General features: G+C 62.7%; 1 protein-coding gene across 1 annotated transcript; it reads right to left on the reverse strand.

Annotated features, from left to right (window-relative positions):
- Positions 1-23,754, reverse strand: LOC146425793 (nck-associated protein 1-like). Its single transcript, XM_085041074.1, has 31 exons — positions 23,276-23,754; positions 22,343-22,453; positions 21,545-21,637; positions 21,376-21,432; positions 21,154-21,296; positions 20,313-20,403; positions 20,080-20,217; positions 18,879-18,927; positions 18,015-18,171; positions 17,101-17,157; positions 15,974-16,067; positions 14,606-14,715; positions 12,464-12,596; positions 12,283-12,364; positions 11,774-11,832; positions 10,949-11,094; positions 10,101-10,233; positions 9,902-10,021; positions 8,499-8,638; positions 8,064-8,195; positions 7,382-7,600; positions 6,397-6,527; positions 6,222-6,319; positions 5,232-5,319; positions 4,273-4,355; positions 3,543-3,623; positions 3,370-3,463; positions 3,172-3,288; positions 1,597-1,706; positions 975-1,064; positions 1-189 (listed from the first exon to the last, which is right to left on the reverse strand). Exons 1-31 carry the CDS (start codon positions 23,375-23,377, stop codon positions 1-3), a joined length of 3,447 nt encoding a protein of 1,148 aa, XP_084897200.1. The 5' UTR covers positions 23,378-23,754.
- Between the last annotated feature and the right edge of the window lie 1,305 nt (positions 23,755-25,059).

Raw genomic sequence — 25,059 nt, forward strand, 5'->3', positions numbered from 1 at the left:
TTACTGGGGCTCGGGGTCTCTGCACTGTGGGGGCCCTGGGGGTCTCTCAGATCTGGTCTCTCTAGGGCCCTCATTACTGGGGGTCTGGGGGGTCTCTCTGCACACGGCTCGGAAGGCGTTCCTCAGCAGCACGTAGGGGAAACAACTCTCCAGCATGTCCAGCGTGAGGAAGGACGACTCGGCCACCATCTGGGGACAGGTTTGGGGTTATTTTTGGGGTTTTTGGGGGTTTTTTTGGGGTTTGGGGTTTTGAGGGATTTGGGTTTTTTGGGGGTTTGGGGTTTTCAGTTTTTGGTTTGGGAGTTTCTTTAAAGTGCTGGGGCCTGGGGCTCCTGGGGGGCCTAGGTCTTTTCTGGGATCTTGGGGCCTTTGGGAGGCCTTTGGGGGCCTTGGGGGGCTGGGGGGCCTTGGGGCTTTTGGGGTCTTTGGGGGGGCTCTTTGTATCTTTTTGGGGTGGGGCTCTAGGGCCTTGGGGCCTTGGGGGCCACGTTTGGGGGTTTTGGGCGTTTTTTGGGCGTTTTTTGCTTTGGGGTTTTGGGGGGGTTGGGTTTGGGTTTGGGGTGGATTCACCCATCAGTGCCCCCCACTCTTCTGACCCCCCACTCTGTCCAGGAATATTTGGGAGATTTGGGATGTTTGGGATATTTGGAATATTATTTCGGATAATATTTGGGATAATATTTGGGATGTTTGGAATATTTGGGATATTTGGAATATTTGGAATATTGTGGATATTTGAGATATTTGGAATATTCAGGATGTTTGGAATATTCGGGATAGTTGGAATAGTTGGGATAGTTGGGATAGTTGGAATATTTGGGATATTTGGACTATTTGGAATAGTCGGGATATTTGGGATTTTTGGGTATATATTGGATATTTGGAATATTTGGGATATTATTTAGGATATTCCAGGTGTCCCCAGGTCCCCCCAGGTGTCCCCCGGTCCCCCCAGGTGTCCCCAGGTCCCTCACCAGGTGCAGCAGCAGCACGATGGAGTCTCTGTTCCTCACCCGCACCTTGTCCTGCTCCTGGCCCAGCTGCAGGAGGCTGGCCGAGGCCAGCTGGGGACAGCGACAGTCAGCCGTGGGGACAGGGACAGGGCCATGGGGACAGCCGGGGAGGGGACAGGAACAGTCAGCGGTAGGGACAGGGATACCCCGGGGAGGGGACAGGGACACCCCCCTGTGGACAGGGCCAGCCGGGGAGGGGACAAGGCCACTGCCATGGGGACAGCGCCTTCCCCCTGGGGACAGAGCCACCCCCTGTGGAGGGGACAAGGCCACCCTCCTGGGGACAGGTCCATCCCAGGGAGGAGACAGGGCCACCCGGCGAGGGGATAGGGTCACCCCTTGGGGACAGCCGGGAGGGGACAGGGCCATGCCGGGGAGGGGACAGGGCCATCCAGGGAGGGGACAGGGCCACCTGGGGGAGGGGACAGTGCCACCCCAGGGAGGGGACAGGGCCACCCGGGGAGGGGACAGTGCCACCCCCCTGGGGACACAGCCACCCCCCTGGGGACGGGGCCACCCAGGGAGGGGACAGGACCACCCCCATGCGGACAGTGCCACCCCCTGGGGACAGAGCCAGGCTGACCATGAGGAACTCCTTGAGGTGAGTCTCGATGTTCTTGCCGTGGGCAGTGAAGAGAGCAGCCGAGAGCTGCACGATGGCCTTGGCCAGGCAGTGCACGTTGTTGGGGTAGCCTGGGGACAGCAGGGGACACCGGTTGGGGACAGTGGGGGACACTGGTTGGGGACAGTGGTTGGGGACACCGGGGGATACCGGGGGACAGTGGTTGGGGACAGCGGGGGATACCGGGGGACAGTGGTTGGGGACAGCGGTTGGGGACAGCGGTTGGGGACAGTGGGGGGACATGGCGGGTTGGGGACAGCGGGGGACACCAGTTGGGGACAGTGGTTGGGGACAGCGGGGGACATTGGCTGGGGACAGCGGTTGGGAACACCGGCTGGGGACAGCAGGGGACAGCGGTTGGGGGCAGCGGTTGAGGACAGAAGTTGGGGACAACGGTTGGGGACAGCGGGGAACAGCAGTTGGGGACAGTGGTTAGGGACAGCGGTTGGGGACAGTGGTTAGGGACAGCGGTTGGGGACAGTTGGGGACACCGCGGGTTGGGGACAGTGGGGACAATGATTGGGGACAGCGGGGGACACCATGGGTTGGGGACATCGGTTGGGGATGGAGAAAGGTTGGGGACACCAGAAGGTAAAGGATTCAGGGAGCTTGGGGACACTGCGGGTTCGGGACATCGTGGGTTTGGGACACAGAAATGATGGGGATACAGGAGGGTTGGGGACACAGGAAAGGGTTGGGGACACAGGTTAGGGATGGAGAAAGGTTGGGGACAGTACCGGAAGGTAAAGGATTCAGAGAGCTTGGGGACACCGAGGGTTGGGGACACTGGCTGGGGATGGAGAACGGTTGGGGACACCGGTTGGGGACACCAGAAGGTAAAGGATTCAGGGAGTTTGGGGACACAGGAAGGGTTGGGGACACAGAAATGGCAGGGACACAGAAGGGTTGGGGACACAGGAGGGTTGGGGACAACCCAGGGTCTGCACTGTGCTCCTTGGTGGCACTTCCAGAGTTCCCCTGTCCCCCCCAAAGCCTCTGCTGTGACAATGGGACAGTGACAACCTCAGCGTGCACGTGGTGTGACATGGGGAGAGAGGGACAGGGGGACAGGGGGACAGGGGGACAGGGGGACGTGGCGACACAGGGACAGGGGGACACAGGGGCAGGGGGACATGGGGACACAGGGACACAAAGACTTGGGGACACGGGGACATGGGGGACACATGGACACAGGGACACGGGGACAGGGGGACACAAGGACTTGGGGACACAGGGACAGGATGACACAGGGACGGGGACACGGGGACAGAGGGACACAGGGACGGGGGGACATGGGGACAGGGGACAGGGAGACATAGGGACACAGGGACAGGGGGACACGGGGACACGGGGACACACGGACACGGGGACACATGGACACACGGTGACACACAGGGACACACGGACAGGGTGACACGGTGACATGGTGACAGAGGGACACAGCGACACGGTGACACGGTGACACACGGCCACACGGCCAGGGTGACACAGTGACACGGTGACACGGCCACACGGTGCCACAGCGCCATTCCTCACCGTCCAGCTCAGGGCTGTAGAGTGACAAAGGGTCAGCGGCCAGCAGGGGCAGCGACACTGCCACGAACACCAGCAGCAGACAGGACACCTTGTAGTCCTCCTCGGGCGACGAGCCCTCTGCGGGGACAGGCGACAGCCCGGTGACACGGCGACCCGGGTGACAGCGACACCCCGCGGTGTCCCCAGAGCAGCCCAGACCTGTCCTGCTGGTGGCCAGCGCGGTGACAAGCGCCGGGTCCACGTCGCACGGGATCCCCGCGGCCGAGGCCAGCTCGAAGATGCTCAGGGTGACCTGGGGACACCGTGTGACGTCACGCGCGGTGTCGCACGCGGTGTCGCCCCGAGGTGGCGCCCCGTGTCGCTGTCCCCACCTTGATGTCCATGTCGGGGGTCACCACGTCCGCCAGGCTCTCGATGGGACCCAGCAGGAAGGGACAGTGCTGCGAGAACACCTGCGGGGGACAAAGGGGCAGGTGTCCCCAAATTGGGGTCCGGTGTCCCCAAATGAGGGTCCCGGGGGGTCCTGTGTCCCCAAATTGGGGTCCGGTGTCCCCAAATGAGGGTCCCGGGGGGTCCTGTGTCCCCAAATTTGGGTCTGGTGTCCCCAAATGGGGGGCTGGGGGGTCTCAGGGTGTCCTTCAGGGTGTCTCCCAGTGTCCCTCAGGATGTCCCTCAGTGTCTCCCGGCTGTCCCTCAGTGTCCCTCAGTGTCCCTCAGGTGTCCCTCAGTGTCCTCAGGTGTCTCTTGGGGTGTCCCTCAGTGTCTCCCGGCTGTCCCTCAGGGTGTCCCAGGTGTCACTCAGGTGTCCCAAAGGTGTCTCTCAGGTGTCCCCCAGTGTCCCCCAGTGTCCCCCAGTGTCCCTCAGTGTCTCCCGGCTGTCCCTGGGTGTCCCTCAGGGTGTCCCTCAGTGTCCCCCAGTGTCCCTCGCTGTCCCTTGCTGTCCCCCAGTGTCCCTCAGTGTCTCCCGGCTGTCCCCCAGTGTCCCTCAGTGTGTCCCTCGCTGTCCCTCAGTGTCCCTCAGTGTCCCCCAGTGCCCCCCAGTGTCCCTCAGGGTGTCCCTCAGGATGTCCCCCGCTGTCCCCGCTGTCCCCGCTGTCCCACCTCCCGCAGGCCCTGCTGCGCCATGGCTCTGAAGCTCAGGATCTCCCCGATGATTGTCATTCTCTTCAGGACATTCTCTGCCGCTGTGGGGACACGAGTGGTGACACGGGTGACACGCATGGTGTGACAGACGGGACACGAGTGGTGACACGGGTGACACGCATGGTGTGACACAGGGGACACGAGTGGTGACACGGGTGACATGTGTGTGTGACACGGGTGACATGTGTGACATGGGTGACACGTGTGGTGTGTGTGTGTGACACGGGTGACATGTGTGACATGGGTGACACGTGTGGTGTGACACGGGTGACATGCATGGTGTGAGTTGGGTGACATGTGTGTGACACAGGGGACACGTGTGGTGTGACACGGGCGGTGTGACACGGGTGACATGCGCGGTGTGACACAGGTGACAGGTGTGGTGTGACACGAGTGACACACACGGTGTGACATGGGTGACCATGTGTGACACAGAGGACACGCACGGTGTGACACGGGTGACACGTGTGACACGGCTGACACGCGTGGTGTGACACGGGTGACACACGTGGTGTGACACGGAGGACATGTGCGGTGTGACATGGGTGGCATGCGTGGTGTGACACGGGTGACGTGTGTGACATGGGTGACACGCGCGGTGTGACACGGGTGACACGGGTGGTGTGACATGGGTGACACGCGTGGTGTGACATGGGTGACATGTGTGTGTGACATGGGTGACATGCGCGGTGTGACATGGGGGTCGGGTGGTGTGACATGGGTGACGCATGGTGTGACACAGGGGACACGCGTGGCGTGGCATGGGTGACAGGCGCGGTGTGACATGGGTGACACGCGTGGTGTGACACGGGTGGTGTGACACAGGGGGCACGGTGTGACACAGGTGACACACACGGTGTGACACGGGTGACACGGGTGACCCCGCGGTGACAGGGGGTGGCCGCGGTGACACTCACAGGTCAGGCGCGGCAGCAGCGCCGCTCTCTGCTCGGCTCGGCAGCAGCGCAGCTGCACCAGCGTGTCCATGTTCTCTGCCACCAGCTTCTGCGGGGACACGGGGACAGCGTGGGGACACTCACGGGGGGGTGGGGACACTGCACAGGGGTGTGGGGACACGGGGACACTGGGGACACTAGGACACTGGGGTGTGGGGACACGGGGACACTGGCAGCGCTGGGGGCACTGGAGGCACAGGGACATGGGGACACGGGGACACTGGGGGTGCTGGGGATACTGCACAGGGGTGTGGGGACACTGGGGACGCTGGGGACACCGGGAGCGCTGGGGACACTGCACAGGGGTGTGGGGACACGGGGACACAGGGGCACTGGGATACAGGGATACAGGGACACTGGGACACTGGGACACGGCACGGGGGTGTGGGGTCACTGCACGGGGTGTGGGGACATGGGGACACTGGGGGTGCTGGGGACACTGCACAGGGGTGTGGGGACATGGGGACACTGGGGGTACAGGGACACAGGGACACTGGGGACACTGGGACACAGCACAGGGCCATGGGGACACTGGGACACAGCACAGGGCCATGGGGACACAGGGACACTGGGGGTGCTGGGGACACGGGGACACAGCAAAGCCCGGCACCTCCCACAGAGGGACAGGCAGGGACAGGGTCGGGTGGCACCAGGGTGGCATTGCCTGCCTTGTCATTGTCCCAGCAGCACCACCCTGTCCCCAGCCCTGTCCCTTGTCCCCAGCCCCGTCCCTTGTCCCCAGCCCTGTCCCTTGTCCCCAGCCCTGTCCCTTGCCCCCAGCCGCTGTCCCCAGCCCTGTCCCTTGTCCCCAGCTGCTGTCCCCTGCCTTGTTCCCAGTCCCGTCCCTTGTCCCCAGCCCTGTCCTTTGTCCCCTGCCCTGTCCCTTGTCCCCTGCCCTGTCCCCAGCCCTGTCCCCTGTCCCCAGCCCTGTCCCCAGCCCTGTCCCCTCACCTTCAGCTCGGTCACCTGTGACCCCACGTGCCACATCAGGTTCTCGCTCAGGAACTTCATCCCGTAGGGCCCGATGAGCTCGGCCAGCGCCCTCATCTCTGCGGGAGGGGACAGCGTGGGGACACCAGCGGGGACAGGGAGGTGACAAATGTCCCCCAAAGTCCCCAGACCCCACCTGAGACGTCGGAGAACTCGGCGGCGCTGAAGGGCGGCTGCTCCTCGCGGGGCAGCGTGGTGAACGCCTGCAGGGCTGGGGACAGCAGCACGGCCCCGGTGCTGGCCTGGCGCAGCAGGGACTCCAGGTACCTGGGGACAGGTGACACTGGGACACTGGGACACTGGGACACTGTGACACTGCAACACTGCCACCCACAGTCCCAGACTGGCCTGGAGCAGCAGGGCCTCCAGGTACCTGGGGACAGGTGACACTGGGACACTGGGACACCGTGACACTGTGACACTGTGACACTGACACCCATGGGAATGTCACCCACAGCCCCGGTGCTGGCCTGGCGCAGCAGGGACTCCAGGTACCTGGGGACAGGTGACACTGTGACCCATGGCAGTGCCACCCACGGCACCAGGAGCCACAGCAGAGGAGCCAGGATTGGGGGCTGGGATAGGGATTGGGGGTTTGGGGACAGGATTAATGCACTGGGGACAGGGACAGGGCACTGGGACAAGGACCAGGGACTGGGGACAGGATTCAGGGACTGGGGACAGGACCAGGGACTGGGGACAGGATCAGGGACTGGGGACAGGAACAGGGAATTGGGACAAGGACCAGGGACTGGGGACAGGATCAGGGCACCAGGAACAGGATCAAGGGACTGGGGACAGGGACAGGACACCAGGGACAGGACCAGGACACTGGGGACAGGATTGAGGGACTGGGACAAGGGCCAGGACACTGGGAGAAGACCAGGGACTGGGGACAGGAACAGGGAATTGGGACAAGGACCAGGGACTGGGGACAGGATCAAGGGACTGGGGACAGGATCAGGACACTGGGACAAGGACCAGGACACCAGGGACAGGATCAAGGGACTGGGGACAGCACCAGGACACCGGGGACAGCACCACACCGCTCTACCCACACCCTGCCATCCCCAGCCCCCTGTCCCCTTGTCCCTAACCCCGCGGGTGACAGTGGCACTGACCAGTCGGTGTAGATGGCGGTCAGCGTGGGCTGCCCGCTGGCGTCGCGGGGGTGGCTCTGCTGCAGCAGCACTGCCCGCAGCAGCCGCCCGGTGTCCAGTGTCACCAAGTGTCCCAACTGCGCCACCAGCCCCATGTAGGCCACCAGCCCTGCCAGCACCTCCGAGGGACGTGTCACCTCCTGGGTGGCCTGGCAGTACCCGGCCATGGCCACGATGGCCCTGCGGGGACACCAGCGGGGTGAGGGACATGTGGGGGTGGCGTCTGGGTGCGGTGTGTCCCCAGAGTGTCCCCAATGTGTCCCCAGTGTGTACACAATGTGTCCCCAGTGTGTCCCCAGTGTGTCCCCAGAGTGTCCCGAGTGTGTCCCCAATGTGGTGTCCCCAGTGTGTCCCCAGTGTGTCCCCAATGTGCCCCCAGAGTGTCCCTAGTGTGTCCCCAGAGTGTCCCCAACGTGTCCCTAGTGTGTCCCCAGCGTGTCCCCAATGTGTCCCAAACGTGTCCCCAGCGTGTCCCCAGTGTGCCCCCAGCATGTCCCCAATGTGTCCCCAGCGTGTCCCCAGAGTGTCCCCGGCGTGTCCCCAATGTGTCCCCAGCCTGTCCCCAGAGTGTCCCCAGAGTGTCCCCAATGTGTCCCCAGCGTGTCCCCAGCATGTCCCCAATGTGTCCCCAGCGTGTCCCCACTTGGTCAGGCGTGTCTCCAGGTGGCTGCTCAGGTACTCGGCCGGTGTCACCGTGTGGCCAAAAACGGTGAAGTTGGGGACATGGTTGAGGCTCAGGGACAGCTCGGCCAGCGTCACGTGCAGCTTGTCCATGCTGGGGGACAATGCTGGTGTGACCCCATGGGGACAATGCGTGTCCCACCCCATGGGGACAATACTGGTGTGACCCCATGGGGACAATCCGTGTCCCCACCCCATGGGGACAATCCTGGTGTGACCCCATGGGGACAATCCTGGTGTGACCCCATGGGGACAATTCGTGTCCCACAGGGACAATCCTGGTGTGACCCCATGGGGACAATCCATGTCCCACCCCATGGGGACAATCCTTGTCCCACCCCATGGGGACAATCCTGGTGTGACCCCATGGGGACAATCCCCACCGGGTGACACTCACTTGGTGGTCAGGGTCCTGTCCCGCCGCTGGCTCTCTGTCCCCGGCTTGTCCCTCTCAGTGTCACCTTTCCTTGGTGGCTGCTTGGGGACTTTCTTGACCCTGGCTCTGCTGATGGTGGCAGCGCAGTGCTTGGGCAGCAGCTGCGGGGTGGGGACAGTGACATGGGGACATGGGGACACCAAAAACAGGGTCATGGGGACATGGGGACACCCCAAATGGGGTCATAGGGACACCCAAACAGGGTCATGGGGACACGGGGACACCCCAAACGGGGTCATGGGGATATGGGGACACCCAAAATGGGGTCATGGGGACATGGGGACAACCAAATGGGATTATGGGGACATGGGGACACTCCAAACAGGGTCATGGAGACATCCAAACAGGGTCATGGGGACATGGGGACACCCCAGATGGGGTCATGGGGACATGAGGACACCCCAAAAAGGTCATAGGGACATGGGGACACCCCACAGGCCACCGTTGCCCAGGGCTGGGTTGGGAGGAACCCCACAGGTTTTGTCACCCATGGAGAACCTTCCTTGTGCTGAAGGTTTGTGGGGACAGAGAGCCAAGGGGACAGAGAGGCCGTGGAGACCCCAAAGGCCACCAAGACCCCAAAAGCCACAGAGACCTCTGAAGCCCCCAGAGGTCACAGAAAACCCAGAGAGCTTCTGGAGCCCCAAAGCCCTGGATGTCCCAAAAGCCACCAAACCCCCAAAGGTCCTGAAGTGCCCAAAAGCCACCAAGCCCACAGAGATCCTGAAGACCCCAAAAGTCACTGAACCCCCAATGGTCCTGAAACCCCCAAAAGCCACCGATCCCCCCCAAAGGTTCTGGAGCCCCCAAAGGCCACCAAAAGCCACCAAGCCCTCAAAGATCCTGAAGCCCCCAAAAGCCAGCAAAAGCCACCAAGCCCCCAGAGATCCTGAAGACCCCAAAGGACACAGAAAACCCAGAGGTCCTGAAGCCCCCAAAAGCCACTGAGCCCCTCAAGGTCCTGAAGTCCCCAAAAGCCCCCAAAAGCCACCAAGCCCCCAAAAGTCCTGAAAACCCCAAAAGCCACCAAGCCCCCAAAAGTCCTGAAAACCCCAAAAGCCACCAATCCCCCTGAAGGTCCTGAAGTCCCCAAATCCCCCAAAGGTCCCAGACCACCCCAGACCACCCCAGACCCCCTGGACCTCCCAGACCACCCCAGACCCTGCTGACCCCCCAGACCCTGCTGACCCCCCAGACCCCTCAGACCACCCCAGACTCCCCAGACCCCCCTGACCCCCCAGACCACCCCGGACCCTGCTGACCCCGCTGACCACCCCAGACCCCCCAGACCACCCCAGACACCCCGGACCCCCCAGACCCCCGGGACCCCCAGACCCCTGGACCCCCCAGACCACCCCGCTGACCTGCTGGCTGAGGTTGTGCTGCTCAGCACAAGCGTCCAGGACACAGCCGCTGGCCATCCGCGCCAACTCCTCCAGGAACTTGTGACACAGCCCCAGCGCCACCGCCTCCAGCTGGGGGTACTGAGGGGACACTGTGACACTCAGAGCCGGGGACAGGGGGAGAGGACACCCCTCAGGACCCCCCCGGGGTGTCACCCACCTCCTCGGGGCACATGGGGTGCGGGCAGCGGGAGAAGTGGGAGCAGAGCAGGGGGAAGGCGATGGCGAAGCGGAGCTGCGATGGTTCCTCCAGGGTCACCGAGAACATCTTCTCCAGGGACTTCGGGGAGAAACTGCGGGGTGGGACAGCGAGGGGACAGGATGGGACCGGGAGGGGACAGGGAAGGGACAGGGATGGGGACAGGGATGGGGACAGGGATGGGGACAGGGATGGGGATGGGGATGGGGATGGGGATAGGGACAGGGACAGGGATAGGGATAAGGACAGGACAGGGACAGGGATGGGGACAGGGACAGGGACACGGCGGGGAAAAATGATGGGAAAGGGGACAGGGTGGGAAAAGGGATGGGGAAGGGAACAGGGATAGGGAGAGGGACAGGGAAAGGGGTTATAGGGTGGGAGAAAGGTGGGAAAAGAGGGTATAAGGTCGGAGAAGGGGGTATGGGGTGGGCAAAGGAGGTGGAGGGGAAGGAAAAGGGGGTATGGGGTGGGAAAAGAGGATATAAGGGGCAGGAAAAGGGGAATTTAGGGTGGGAGAAGGGGTTATAGAGTGGCAAAACAGGGTGCAGCAGAAGGGGTCTCACCAGAGGTGGGACAGGGGAGGAGAAGGGGGCCAGGGTCTCACCAGAGGTGGGACAGGGACAGGAGAAGGTGACAGGGGCAGGAAAAGGGGGACAGGGGCAGGAAAAGGGGCCAGGGTCTCACCAGAGGTGGGACAGGGGAGGAGAAGGGGGCCAGGGTCTCACCAGAGGTGGGACAGGGGCAGGAGAAGGTGACAGGGGCAGGAAAAGGGGGGACAGGGGCAGGAGAAGGGGCCAGGGTCTCACCAGAGGTGGGACAGGTCGGAGGTTTCCTCCAGCAGCTCCTCAGGCTGGTCCAGCAGGCGCGTGTGGAACACCACCAGGTTCATGGCGCGGCCAATGTCACCATTGGAGCACAGCGGCAGCGCGGCCTTGGCCACGCTCGTGTACGCCTGGGGACAGGGACAGGGGACAGGGATGGGGTCAGGGGACACAGAAACAGGATTGGAGCCCAGTGGCAGTGCTCGTGTAGGCCTGGGGACAGGGATGGGGACGGGGACAGGGATGGGACAGGGGACAGGGATGGGGACAGGGACAGGGACAGGGGACAGGGACAGGGGACACAGATTAGAGCACAGCAGCAGTGCTGCCTTGGCCACACTCGTGTAGCCCTGGGGACAGGGACAGGGACAGGGACTGGGACAGGGACAGGGGACACAGAAATGGGGTTGGAGCACAGTGGCAGTGCTGCCTTCGCCATGTTCATGTAGGCCTGGGGACAGCGATGGGACAGTGATGAGGACAGCAATGGGGACAGGGATGGGGACAGGGGACACAGATTAGAGCCCAGCGGCAGGGCTGACTTCGCCATGCTCGTGTAGGCCTGGGGACAGGGACAGGGGACAGGGGACAGCGATGGGGACAGCGATGGGGACAGGGACAGGGGACGGGGACAGGGGACGGGGACAGGGATGGGGAAAGGGACAGGGGACACAGAAATGAGGTTGGAGCACAGCAGCAGGGCTGCCTTCACCATGCTCCTGTGGGCCTGGGGACAGTGACAGGGATGGGGACAAGGACACAGAAATGGGATGGGGACAGGGACAGGGGACACAGGGCCAGGGCCACCACCTGGAGCCGGAACCAGTCCAGGCGCAGCGCGGTGAAGTCGAACTCTTCCTTGTCATCAACTGCGGGGACAGAGGGACATGGGGACAGTGCTGAGGGTGGCACTGCCACCACAGGGGACTCCCCAGAGCCGCCACCCCTCAGGTGCCCAGCACAGTCCAGGATTGTCCCAGGGCCCCCAGGACAGAGGGGACACTGTCCCGGGGCAGTGCCAGGGACATGGCGAGGGGACATTCCAGGGGAAGGGGACATTTCAGGGAAAGGGACAATCCAGGGAAAGGCAACTTTCCAAGGAAGGGGACATTCTAGAGGAAAGGGACATTCAGGAGAAGGGGACATTCTAGAGGAAAGGGACATTCAAGGGGGACATTCCAGGGGAAAGGGACATTCAGGGGAAGGGGACATTCAAGAGAAGGTGACATTCCAGGGGAAAGGGACATTCAAGGGGGACATTCAAGGGACAGGGACACTCCAGAGCAGGTGACATCCCAGGGGACAGGCACACCCCACACCTTCCTTGGCGGCGAGCGCCGACAGCGAGCTGACGAAGGACGAGAGGATCACCGACTCCTCCTCGGGACACACCGAGAGGTTCTGCGGGGACACCGCGGGTGGGGTCACGATCCTGGGGACACTCCAGGGGAGGTGACAGGCGACAGGGGACAGGGGACAGGGGACAGGGGACAGGCTCACCTGGATGACGTCGCTGAGCAGGAGCGCGTCGAAGCGCGCCAGGTACAGGCGGTGGTAGCGGCGCAGCACGGCGCGGTGTCGCCGCAGCAGAGCGCGCAGCCGCTCCAGCCAGAACAGCAGCTCCGCGACGCGGCTGAGGAGAGCAGAGACCCCCCGGGAAACCCCCCGGGTGACACCGGTGTCCTCCAGAGTGACCCCAAAGTTCCTGAACCTGACCGGTGTCCCCCAGAGTGACCCCAAAGTTCTTGAGACTGACTGGTGTCCCCCGAACCCGATCGAAGGTTTTGCAGAGCTCCGCGAAAAGTTTTGGGATCATTCTGAGTCATCCTGGTGTCCCCCGAGCCACCCTGAGTCACCTCAGTGTCACCTTGAAGCACCCTGAGTCACCTCAGTGTCCCCTGAACCACTCTGAGTCACCCCAGTGACCCCCGAGTGACCCCAAAGTTCCTCAGCCCGGCCGCTGTCCCCCAAACCCAAGCGAAGGTGACGAATTTTCGCAGAGCTCCGCAAAAAGTTTTGGGATCGTCCTGAGTCATCCTGGTGTCCCCCGAGCCACCCTGAGCCCCTCAGTGTCACCTTGAACCACCCTGAGTCACCTCAGTGTCACCTTGAGCCACCCTGAGTCACCCCAGTGACCCCCGAGTGACCCCAAAGTTCCTCAGCCCGGCCGCTGTCCCCCAAACCCAATCGAAGGTGATAGACTTTCGCAGAGCTCCGCAAAAAGTTTTGGGATCGTCCTGAGTCATCCTGGTGACCCCTGAGCCCCCCAGTGTCACCCTGAGCTACCCTGAGCCCCCGAGTGACCCCCGAGTGACCCCAAAGTTCCTGAGCCCGACCGGTGTCCCCCCGAGTGACCCCAAAGTTCCTGAGCCCGGCCGGTGTCCCCCGAACCCAATCGAAGGTTTCGCAGAGATCTGCGAAAAGTTTTGGGGTCATCCTGAGTCATCCCGGTGTCCCCCGAGCCACCCTGAGTCACCTCAGTGTCACCTTGAACCACCCTGAGTCACCTCAGTGTCCCCTGAGCCACCCTGAGTCACCCCAGTGACCCCCGAGTGACCCCAAAGTTCCTGAGCCTGACTAGTGTCCCCCAAACCCGACCGAAGGTGATGGACTTTGGCAGAGCTCCGCGAAAAGTTTTGGGATCGTCCTGAGTCATCCTGGTGTCTCCCGAGCCACCCTGAGCCCCTCAGTGTCACCTTGAAGCACCCTGAGTCACCTCAGTGTCCCCTGAGCCACCCTGAGTCACTCCAGTGACCCCCGAGTGACCCCAAAGTTCCTCAGCCCGGCCGCTGTCCCCCAAACCCAATCGAAGGTGATGGACTTCGGCAGAGATCCGCGAAAAGTTTTGGGATCGTCCTGAGTCATCCTGGTGTCACCCCAGTGTCCCCTGAGCCCCCTAGTGTCCCTCAAACCACCCTGTGTCACCCTGAGCCACCCTGAGCCCCCCAGTGTCACCCTGAGTCACCCCAGTGTCCCCTGAGCCCACCAATGTCCCCCGAGCCACCCTGAGCCACCCTGAGCCCCCCAGTGTCACCCTGAGTCACCCCAGTGTCCCCTGAGCCACCCCAGTGCCCCCCAATGTCCCCTGAACCACACTGAACCCCACAGTGTCCCCTGAGCCACCCTGGGTCACCCCAATGTCCCTCGAACCACCCTGAGCCACCCCAGTGTCCCCTGAACCACACTGAGCCCCCCCAGTGTCCCCCGAATCACCCTGAGTCACCCCAGTGTCCCCTGAGCCACCCTGGGTCACCCCAATGTCCCTCGAACCACACTGAGCCCCCCCAGTGTCCCCCGAATCACCCTGAGTCACCCCAGTGTCCCCTGAACCACACTGAGCCACCCCAGTGTCCCTCGAGTCACCCTGAGCCCCCCAATGTCCCCTGAGCCACCCTGAGTCACCCCAGTGTCCCTCAGTCCCCCCAGGATTGTCCCAGACCCCCCCCGGCCCCCCTTTGTCCCCCTGTCCCCCTTGTCCCCCGGCTGTCCCCCCGGCCCCCCTTGTCCCCCTTGTCCCCCCTTGTCCCCTGTCCCCCGGCTGTCCCCCGGCTGTCCCCCTTGTCCCCCTTGTCCCCCCTTGTCCCCCTCGCCCCCCGGCTGTCCCCTCTTTGTCCCCCTGGCTGTCCCCCCCTTGTCCCCTACCTGTCGGCGAAGTCCTCGGGGTTCTTGGTCTTGGTCACGTGCTCGGCGTGTCGCGACAGCCAGCTCAGCTCGTCGCGACACAGCGACAGTGCCACGAACACCAGCAGGGCCTGAAGGGGCGGGGCTGGGGGTTGGGGGGGCTCGGGACCCCAAATCCCAAACCCCAAATCCCAAACCCCAAATTCACCATACCCCAAATCCCGAACCCCAAATCCATCATCCCCCAAATCCCAAACCCCAAATTCACCATACCCCAAATCCCAAAACCCAAATCCATTATACCCCAAACCCCAAATTCATCATCCCCCAAATCCCAAACCCCAAATCCATCATACCCCAAATCCCGAACCCCAAATCCATCATACCCCAAATCCCAAATCCCAAACCCCAAATCCACCATACCCCAAACCCCAAACCACAAATCCATCATCCCCCAAATCCCAAATCCATCATCCCCCAAATCCCAAACCCCAAATTCACCATACCCCAAGTCCCAAATCCATTATACCCCAAACCCCAAATCCCAAACCCCAAATCCATTATACCCCAAACCCCAAATCCCAAACCCCAAATCCATCATCCCCCAAATCCCAAACCCCAAATTCACCATACCCCAAATCCCAAACCCCAAATCCATCATACCCCAAATCCACCATACCCCAAATCCCAAATCCCGAACCCCAAATCCATCATACCCCAAATCCCAAACCCCAAAGGGTGAATCTACATCCTGCACCCCAAATCCAGCATCCCCCGGTACCCCAAATCCCAAACCCCAAATCCATCATACCCCAAATCCCAAATCCCAAATGGTGAATCCACATCAGGCACCCCAAATCCATCATCCCCGGTACCCCAAACCCCAAATTCATCATCCCCCAAATCCCAAACCCCAAATCCATCATACCCCAAATCCCAAATCCATCATACCCCAAATCCCAAACCCCAAATCCATCATACCCCAAATCCCAAACCCCAAATCCATTATAAGCCAAACCCCAAATCCCAAACCCCAAATCCATCATCCCCCAAACCCCAAATTCACTATACCCCAAATCCCAAATGGTGAACCCACCCCCTACACTCCAAACCCCAAATCGTGAATCCACCCCCTGCACCCCAAATCCAGCATCCCCGGTACCCAAAATCCCCCAAATCCCCCAAATTCACCCCAAATCTCCCCAAAATCTTCAAAATCCCCCAAAATCCCCCAAATCCACACAAAACCCACAAAATCACCCCAAAATCCCCCAAAATCACCCCAAATCTCCCCAAAATCTTCCAAAATCCCCCAAAATCCCCAAATCCACCAAAATCCACACAAAATCTTCCAAAATCCCCAAAATCCCAAAAATCCCAAAATCGCACCTTGGGTCCCAGCAGCCCGGGCTGATCCTCCAGCAGCGCCACCAGCTCGCAGAGCTCCGCGCAGAGCGAGCGCCGGCCGCGGTGCAGCGCCGGGCTGGGGGGATTTTGGGGGTTTGGAGGTTTGGGGTTTTTAGGGGTTTGGGGGGTTTTGGGGATCTGGGGTTTTGGGGAGTTTGGGGTTTTGGGGGTTTTATGGGGATTTTGGGGGGTTTTAAGGGGTTTTGGGGGTTTTGCTGGGGTTTGAGAGATTTTGGGGGGTTGGGGGGGGCAGGATTTTGGGAGTTTTGGGGCATTTTGGGGGGATTTTGGGAGATTTTGGGGAGCTTTGGGGTTTTTGTGAGGATTTTTGGGGGGTTTTGGGGGGTTTGGGGATTTGGGGATTTTGAGGGGTTTGGGGAGTTTTGGGGCATTTTGTGGGGATTTTGGGGAGATTTGGGGGGATTTTGGGAGATTTTTGGGGGGCTTTGGGGGTTTTGTGGGGATTTTGGGGGGTTATGGGGTTTTTTGGTGGAATTTGGGGGATTTGGGGGGTTTTGGGGGGATTTTGGGGGGTTTCGTGGGGATTTTGGGTGGATTTGGGGGGTATTTTGGGGTATTTTGGGGTCACCATGGGGGTCACGACCACCCAGCCGAGCCCCCCGCCACCCCCTGGGGACAACCCGTGCGACACGGGGACGACATTTGGGTCCCCGTGGGTTTTGAGACCTCCAAAGTCACCTCTGGGATTGTCAGAAGTCGCCGCTTTTTGGGGTGTCCTGGGACCCCCAGAGCGTCAGGGACACCCCAGCCCGCTGTCCCCACTGTCACCTCTCTGTCCCCTCTGTCCCCACTGTCCCCTCTCTGTCCCCTCTGTCCCCTCTCTGTCCCCTCTCTGTCCCCACTGTCCCCTCCCTGTCCCCCCTGTCCCTCGGTCCCCTCTGTCCCCTCTCTGTCCCCTCTGTCCCCTTTGTCCCCCCCGTCCCCTCTGTCCCTCTGTCCCCTCTCTGTCCCCCCTGTCGCCCCCCGTCCTCTCTGTCCGCCCTGTCCCCTCTGTCCCTCTCTGTCTCCTCTGTCCCCTCTGTCCTCCTGTCCCTCGCTGTCCTCCCTGTCCCCCCTGTGTCCCCTCTGTCCCCTCTCTGTCCCCAGACCTGTGTGTCACCGCGTGCTCTCGGCACTCCTTGACATCTGCCACTCGCTTCCCGTACCTGCCGAGGGACAGCGCTGGGGACACCCGAGAGACCCCCGGGAGACCCCCGAGAGACACCCCAGGAGACCCCCGAGAGACACTTAAAGAGACCCCCAAGGGACCCCCGAGAGACCCCCGGGAGACCCCCGAGAGACCCCCGGGAGACCCCCGAGAGACCCCCGGGCACCCCCAGAGTCGCCCTCCAGTCCCTGGACCCCCTTGGCACCCCAAGACACCCCCAGACCCCCCAGGCCCCCAGCCCAGTCCCCCTGCCACCCCAGACCCCCAGACCCCCAGCCCAGTCCCCTGCCACCCCCAGACCCCAGCCCAGCCCCTTTGATGCCCCCAGACCCCCCAGACCCCCAAACCCCCAGACCCCTGGCACCGCCAGACCCCAGCCCAGCGCGACACCCCCAGACGCCCCTGGCACCCCAAACCCCAGACACCCCCAGACCCCCCAGACACCCCCTGACCCCAGCCCAGCCCCTTTGGCACCCCCAGACCTCCCAGACACCCCAGGACCCCCAGACACCCCCAGACCCCCAGACCAACCCTTTGACACCCCAGACCCCCCAGACCCCTCAGCCCATCCCTTGCTTCCCCCAGACCCCCAGAACGCCCCAGACCACCCCAGACCACCCTGGCACCCCAGACCCCCTAGCCCAGTCCCTTTGACACCCCCTGGCACCCCCAGACCCCCCAGGCGACCCCCGAGAGACACCCCAAGTGACCCCCGGGAGACCCCAGACGCCCCCAGCCCCCAGCCCAACCCTTTGACACCCCCAGACCCCCATCCCAGCCCCCGTGAAGCCCCAAGCCCCGACACCCCTGTCCCCCCCCCCCGGGCAGTGCCACCCCCGGTGTCGCTGTCCTCACCCCTTGAGCCCCCCCAGCAGCTCCTCGGTGACCTTGTGCACCGCGATGGCCTCGTCGCGCACCAGGGTGACAAAGAGGGACCCCTGCAGCGCCTGGCGCCACAGCTCCTGGCACGGGGGGGTGGCGGACAGAGCCCCCGGGCACACCAGGAACCCCACTGAGGGGACAGCGGTGTCACCAAACGGGCGGCGGGACACCGGAACGGGGCTGGGTGGGGACAGTGCCCGGGAGGGGCTGGGGACAGTGCCTAGAATGGGTTGGGGACAGTGCCCGGGAGGGGTTGGGGACATTGCTCAGGAGGGGCTGGGGACACTGCCAGGGAGGGGTTGGGGACACCGGAACGGGGGCTGGGGTGGGGACAGTGCCCAGGAGGGGTTGGGGACACTGTCCGGGAAGGGTTGGGGACACTACCTGGAGGAGTTGGGGACAGTGTTCGGGAGGGGCTGGGGACACTGCTCAAGAGGGGTTGGGGACACTGTCCAAGAGGGGTTGGGGACAGTGCCAGGGAGGAGTTGGGGACACTGTCCAAGAAGGGTTGGGGACATTGTCACGGAGGGGTTGGGGACATTGTCACGGAGGGGTTGGGGACAGTGCCCGGGAAGGACTGGGGACACTGCTCAAGAGGGGTTGGGGACAGTGCCCGGGAGGGGCTGGGGACACTGTCCAAGAGGCGTTGGGGACATTGTCACGGAGGGGTTGGGGACATTGTCATGGAGGCATTGGGGACATTGTCACAGAGGGCTTGGGGATACTGCCCAAGAGGGGCTGGGGACATTGTCACGGAGGGGCTGGTGACACTGCCCAAGAGGGCTTGGGGACACTGTCACGGAGGGCTTGGGGACACTCGGCAGTGCCAGCACTCACGGATGATCCAGCGCTCCATCACCTCCAGGGACAGGTACTCACAGGCCATCTGGGGACACCAGTGTCACCACGCCGCTGTCCCCTGACCCCCCACGTGTCACCATCCCCAGCCTGCTGGGATCCCCTCAGTGCCCATGGCACGGTGTGCCTGTGACACTGTCCCTGTGTCACCGTGTCCCCGTGTCCCCATGTGTCCGATGTCCCTGTGTCTCTGTCCCTGTGTCACCGTGTCCCTGTGTTCCTACATCCATGTCCCCATGTCCCCATGTCCCCAATGTCCCTGTATCACCATCCTCCTGTCCTCGATGTCCCGGTGTCTCTGTCTCTGTGTCACCATGTCCCTGTGTCCCCATGTCTCCGATGTCTCCGATGACCCGCGTGTCCCCGTGTCCTTGGCCCCATGTCACGGTGTCCCCATCCCCGTGTCCCCGTGTCCCTGCCTCCATGTCCCCATGTCCCTGCCCCCATGTCGCCATGTCCCCATCCCTGTGTTCCCCATGTCCCCATGTCCCCATCCCCGTGTCCCTGATGTCCTCAATGTCCCCATGTCCTGGATGTCCCCGTGTCTCTACCCCCATATCTCCATCCCTGCGTCCCCGATGTCCCCGTGTCCCTACCCTCATGTCCCTATGTTCCCATCCCGGTGTCCTCATGCCCCCATGTCCTTATTCCCATGTCCCCATGTCCCCATCCCCGTGTCCCCGATGTCCCCCTGTCCCCCATGTCCCCATCCCCGTGTCCCCACGTCCCCATCCCCGTGTCCCCACGTCCCCATCCCCGTGTCCCCACGTCCCCATCCCCGTGTCCCCGCTGTCCTGTGTCCCCATCCCCATGTCCCTACCCCCATGTCCCCATGTCCTCATGTCCCTACCCTCATGTCCCCATCCTCATGTCCCCCATGTCCCCATATACCCAACCCCATGTCCCTACCCCCGTGTCCCCGTGTCCCCATGTCCCTGTGTCCCCATCCCCACGTCCCTACCCCCGTGTCCCCACGTCCCCATGTCCCCATCCCCATGTCCTCTATGTCCCCGTTTCTCTACTCCCATATCTCCATCCCTGTGTCTCCGATGTCCCCATGTCCCCATCCCCATGTCCCCATGTCCCCATCTCCATGTCCCCCGTGTCCCCATGTCCCCATCCCCGTGTCCCCATCCCCACGTCCCCATCCCCGTGTCCCCACCCCCGTGTCCCCACTCACGCTGTCGCACGTCGCCGGGCTCAGCATGTCCCCAGCGGGTCCCAGCAGGCTCAGCAGCTGCTCCTGTCGCCACTGCTCCGCGTCCCTGCAGCGCCGCGCCACCAGCGAGCGCAGCGACAGCAGCGCGCTGCTCACCGCCTGCCGGGGACATCGCGACACGCCGGGGGACATCAGGGCACGGCGACACCGCGGGGGTGGTGGCCCTGCAGGGGACACGGGGACCGCAGACCCACCTTGGTGTGAGGTCCGAACTCCTCGGGCAGCTTCTTGAGGGGATGTTCGTACTCCAGCACCATCTGCGCCAGGCGCGGGAAGCCGGGCTCGCTGCGGGGACACGTGGGGACACGTTGGGGACACGCTGGGGACAACCCCGGGATGGTCCCGGTGGGGGCGCGACGGTGGGGACACGCTGGGGACAGCTCCAGTGGGATCACTGCGGTGGGGACATGTTGGGGACATCCCCAGGATGGCCCCGGGGGGGGCGCGACGGAGGCGACACGTTGGGGACACGGCGTTGGGAACAGCCCCGTCGGGGACACGGCGGTGGGGACACGCTGGGGACAACCCCGGGACAGCCCCGGCGGGGGTGCCACAGTGGGGACACGTTGGGGACAACCCCGGGACGGCTCCGGCAGGGCGCAGCGTGGGGACAACCCCGGGGACACAGCGGTGAGAACAGTCCCGGTGGGGACACTGCGGTGGGGACACGCTGGGGACAGCCTCGGGATGGTCCGGGTGGGGACACGGCGGTGGGGACACTTTGGGGACAGCTCCGGCGGGGACACGGCAGTGGCGACATGCTGGGGACAACCCCGGGACGGTCCCGGCAGGGGCGCGACGGTGGGGACAACCCCGGGGACACAGCGCTGGGAACAACCCCAGTGGGGACAGGATGGTGTGGACAGTGCGGGGCCACTCAGGCGCGGGGACAGCTCGGGGACAGCCCGGAGACACCCTGGGGACACCCTGGGAACACCCTGGCGACACCCCAGGGACAGCCCGGGAACACCCCGGGGACACCCCGGGGACACCCTGGGGACACCCTGGGGACACCCTGGGGACCCGCGGTGTCACCTGGCGCCGTGGCACATCTCGTGCGCGCACTGGTAAAGCCCCAGCAGCAGCCGCCGCTCCTCGGTGCGCGCCACCAGCAGCACCAGCGACACGTAGGTGACAACCAGGTCCAGGTAGCCCTTGGTGAAGTCGTAGTTGATGTGCTGGCGGGGAGGGGACAGCCGTGAGGGCGCGGGGACAGCGGTGACACCCGCGGGTGACACTCGCCGGGGTGGCACTCACGATGTCGAAGAAGCACTGGCTGGCGTCGATGGTGTTGAGCAGTTCGTACACGTGGTCCTGGCGGCGAGGGGACAGCGCCGAGTGTCACCGCAGTGTCGCCGGCTGTGTCACCGCAGTGTCGCCGGCTGTGTCACCCCGCGCTGTCCCCTCTGTCCCCACCCCTGCTCACCCGGAACTCCAGCACGTCCAGGAAGGTGTGGTAGAAAGGTGCCAGCAGGCGCACGATGTCCCCTTTGTCCTTGTGCACCGGGCCCAGGTGCTGCTGCAGGGGGACATGGGGACATGGGGACATGGGGGACATGGGGACATCAGGGACATCGGGGACACAGGGATGGGGACATGGGGACATGGGGACATGGGGACATGGGGATATGGGGATGGGGACATGGGGACATCGGGGACACAGGGATGGGGACATGGGGACATGGGAGTAGGGACACAGGGACATGGGGACATGGGGACAGGGGGACAGGGGGACAGGGGGACATGGGGGACATGGGGACATCGGGGATGGGGACATGGGGACATGGGGACATCGGGATGGGGACATGGGGACAGGGGACATAGGGGACACAGGGGACATGAGGACATGGGGACATGGGAGTAGGGACATGGGGGACATGGGACACGGGGACATGGGGACATGGGGGAGACATCGGGGACGTGGGGACATGGGGACACTGGGATGGGGACATGGGGACACGAGGGTAGGGACACGGGGACAGGTGTGGGTGGCATGGGGGGACACGGGCAGGGACACGGCTGTGGGGGGACAGGGGGGTTGGGGACATGGGGACAGCAGGGACACAGGGGGCTGCAGACACAGAGGAGGGGACAGAGTCAGGGACACGGGGAATGGGGGGACAGGGGGGTTGGGGACACAGGGAGGGGACAGGGGCAGGGACACGGTGGTGAGGTGACAGTGGGGTTGTGGACACGGGGACACGGGGACACCGCGGTGGCTCACGGTGCTGCTCCGCACGTCCAGGTTTGGGAATTTCTTCAGGATGAACTTGGCCGAGCTCTCCATGGCTTTGTCCCCGAGGAAGGGTGGCCGCGTGCGGGGGTCCGAGCAGGTCTGGGGACACCGCGGTGACACCCCCGAGAGGACCCCAAAAACCCTCAAACACCCCAAAATCCCTCCCGGGCTGGATTCCCCCAGGTGTCCCCAAATGTCCCCCAGTGTCCCCAAGTGTCCCCCAGGTGTCCCCCAAGTGTCCCCAAATGTCCCCCAAGTGTCCCCCAAGTGTCCCCAAATGTCCCCAAGTGTCCCCAAGACCCTCGCCCACCTTTTTGATGTGGTGGATCCTCACCAGGACCCCCAGGTGTCCCTCCAAGTGTCCCCAAGTGTCCCCCAAGTGTCCCCAAGTGTCCCCCAGGTGTCCCCAAGTGTCCCCCAAGGGCCCCCAAGTGTCCCCCAGGTGTCCCCCAAGGGCCCCCAGGTGTCCCCCAGGTGTCCCACAAGTGTCCCCCAAGGGCCCCCAAGTGTCCCCTAGGTGTCCCCCAAGTGCCCCCCGGTGTCCCCAAATGTCCCCAAGTGTCCCCAAGGACCCTCACCCACCTTTTTGATGTGGTGGATCCTCACCAGGACCCCCCAGGCGCCTCCCAGGTGTCCCCTAGGTGTCCCCAGGTGTCCTCAAATGTCCCCTAGGTGTCCCCAAGTGTCCCCAAATGTCCCCAAATGTCCCCAAGTGTCCCCCCTCGCCCACCTTTTTGATGTGGTGGATTCTCACCAGGACCCCCCAGGTGTCCCCCAGATGTCCCCAAATGTCCCCCAGGTGTCCCCAAATGTCCCCCAAGGGCCCCCAAGTGTCCCCCTGGTGTCCCCAAGTGTTCCCAAGTGTCCCCCAGCTGTCCCCACGGTGTCCCCAAGTGTCCCCAAGTGTCCCCCCTCGCCCACCTTTTTGATGTGGTGGATCCTCACCAGGACCCCCCTGCCCCTCTCGTTGAGCAGCGTCAGCTTCTCGGCCAGTTTGTCCCCGTACACCGAGGGCAGGGACATGGTGGCACCCCGGTGACACCGCCCGTGTCACCCCAGGGCCCCCGAAAGGCCCCAAGCCTCAACTTCCCCTTCCTGGGCTGGGCCTGAGCGCGCTGGGACACCGGGGACACGTGACAGCGCTGCCACCACCCCGTGACACCGCGGGGGACGAGGGCGGGGGACAGTGAAGGTTGGGGACAGCAAGGGTGGGGACAGCATGGATTGGGGACAGCATGGATTGGGGACATCATGGATCAAGGACAGCATGGACTGGGGACATCAGTGATGGGGGACAGCATGGATCGAGGACACCATGGATGGGGGACACCATGGATTGGGGACAGCAAGGACTGGGGACATCAATGATGGGGGACACCACGGATTGGGGACACCAGCAATGGGGGACACTGGTGACAGGAGACAACATGGATGGGGGACACCATTGATCAAGGACACCATGGATAGGGGACACCATGGACTGGGGACAGCATGGATGGGGGACACCATGGACTGGGGACACCAAGGGTGGGGGACAATATGGATAGAGGACACCATGGATCAAGGACAACATAGACTGGGGACACCGAGGGTTGGGGACACCATGGATTGAGGATAGCATGGATCACGGACAACATGGATTGGGGACAGTATGGACTGGGGACATCAATGATGGGGACACCATGGATTGGGGACATCACGGATTGGGGACACCATGGATAGAGGACACTATGGATCGAGGACAGCATGGACTGGGGACACCATGGATTGGGGACACCAGTGACAGGAGACAACACGGATGGGGGACATCAATAACGGGGGACACCATGGATCGGGAAGACCACGGATTGGGGACACCAAGGGTGGGGAACACCATGGATCAGGGACATCAATGATGGGGGACACCACAGATTGGGGACACCACAGACTGGGGACACCATGGATTGAGGACACCAGTGATGGGGGACACCATGAATCGATGACAACATGGATTGAAGACACCACAGACTGGGGACACCATGGATTGAGGACACCATAAATCAATGACACCACTGATCGCGGACACCACGGATTGGGGACACCATGGATTTGGGACATCACAGATTGGGGACACCACGGGTTGGGGACACCATGGATTGGGGACACCACGGATGGCCGATGCCAGCACTGCCTGACGCCGTGGCTGACAGGTGACACCATGCCAGGTGACACCATGCCAGGTGACACCACTGATGCCTGATGCCACCATTAGCCCCATCCGGGACTCTGCTGGTCCCACCGCAGACCCCATATCAGTGTCCAGACCCTATATGAATGTCCAGACCCTATATTAATGTCTAATCCCCTATATTCATGTCTAATCCCCTATATTAATGTCTAGAACCCTATATTGATGTCTAATCCCCTATATTAACGTCTAGGTCCCTATATCAACATCTAATCCCCTATATTCATGTCTAATCCCTATATTAATGTCTTATCCTCCATATTAATGTCTATTCCCCTATATTAATGTCTAAACGCTATATTAATGTCTAATCTCCTATATTCATGTCTAATCCCCTATATTAATGTCCAGACCCTATATTAATGTCTAAGCCCCTATATTAATGTCTAGACCCTATATTAATGTCTAATCCCCCATATTAATGTCTAATCCCCTATATTAATGTCCAGACCCTATATTAATGTCTAATCCCCTATAT

The sequence above is a fragment of the Lichenostomus cassidix genome, chromosome 29 (genome assembly GCF_008360975.1).
Source record: "Lichenostomus cassidix isolate B80296 chromosome 29, HeHo_3.0, whole genome shotgun sequence".
Lineage (NCBI taxonomy): Eukaryota > Metazoa > Chordata > Aves > Passeriformes > Meliphagidae > Lichenostomus > Lichenostomus cassidix.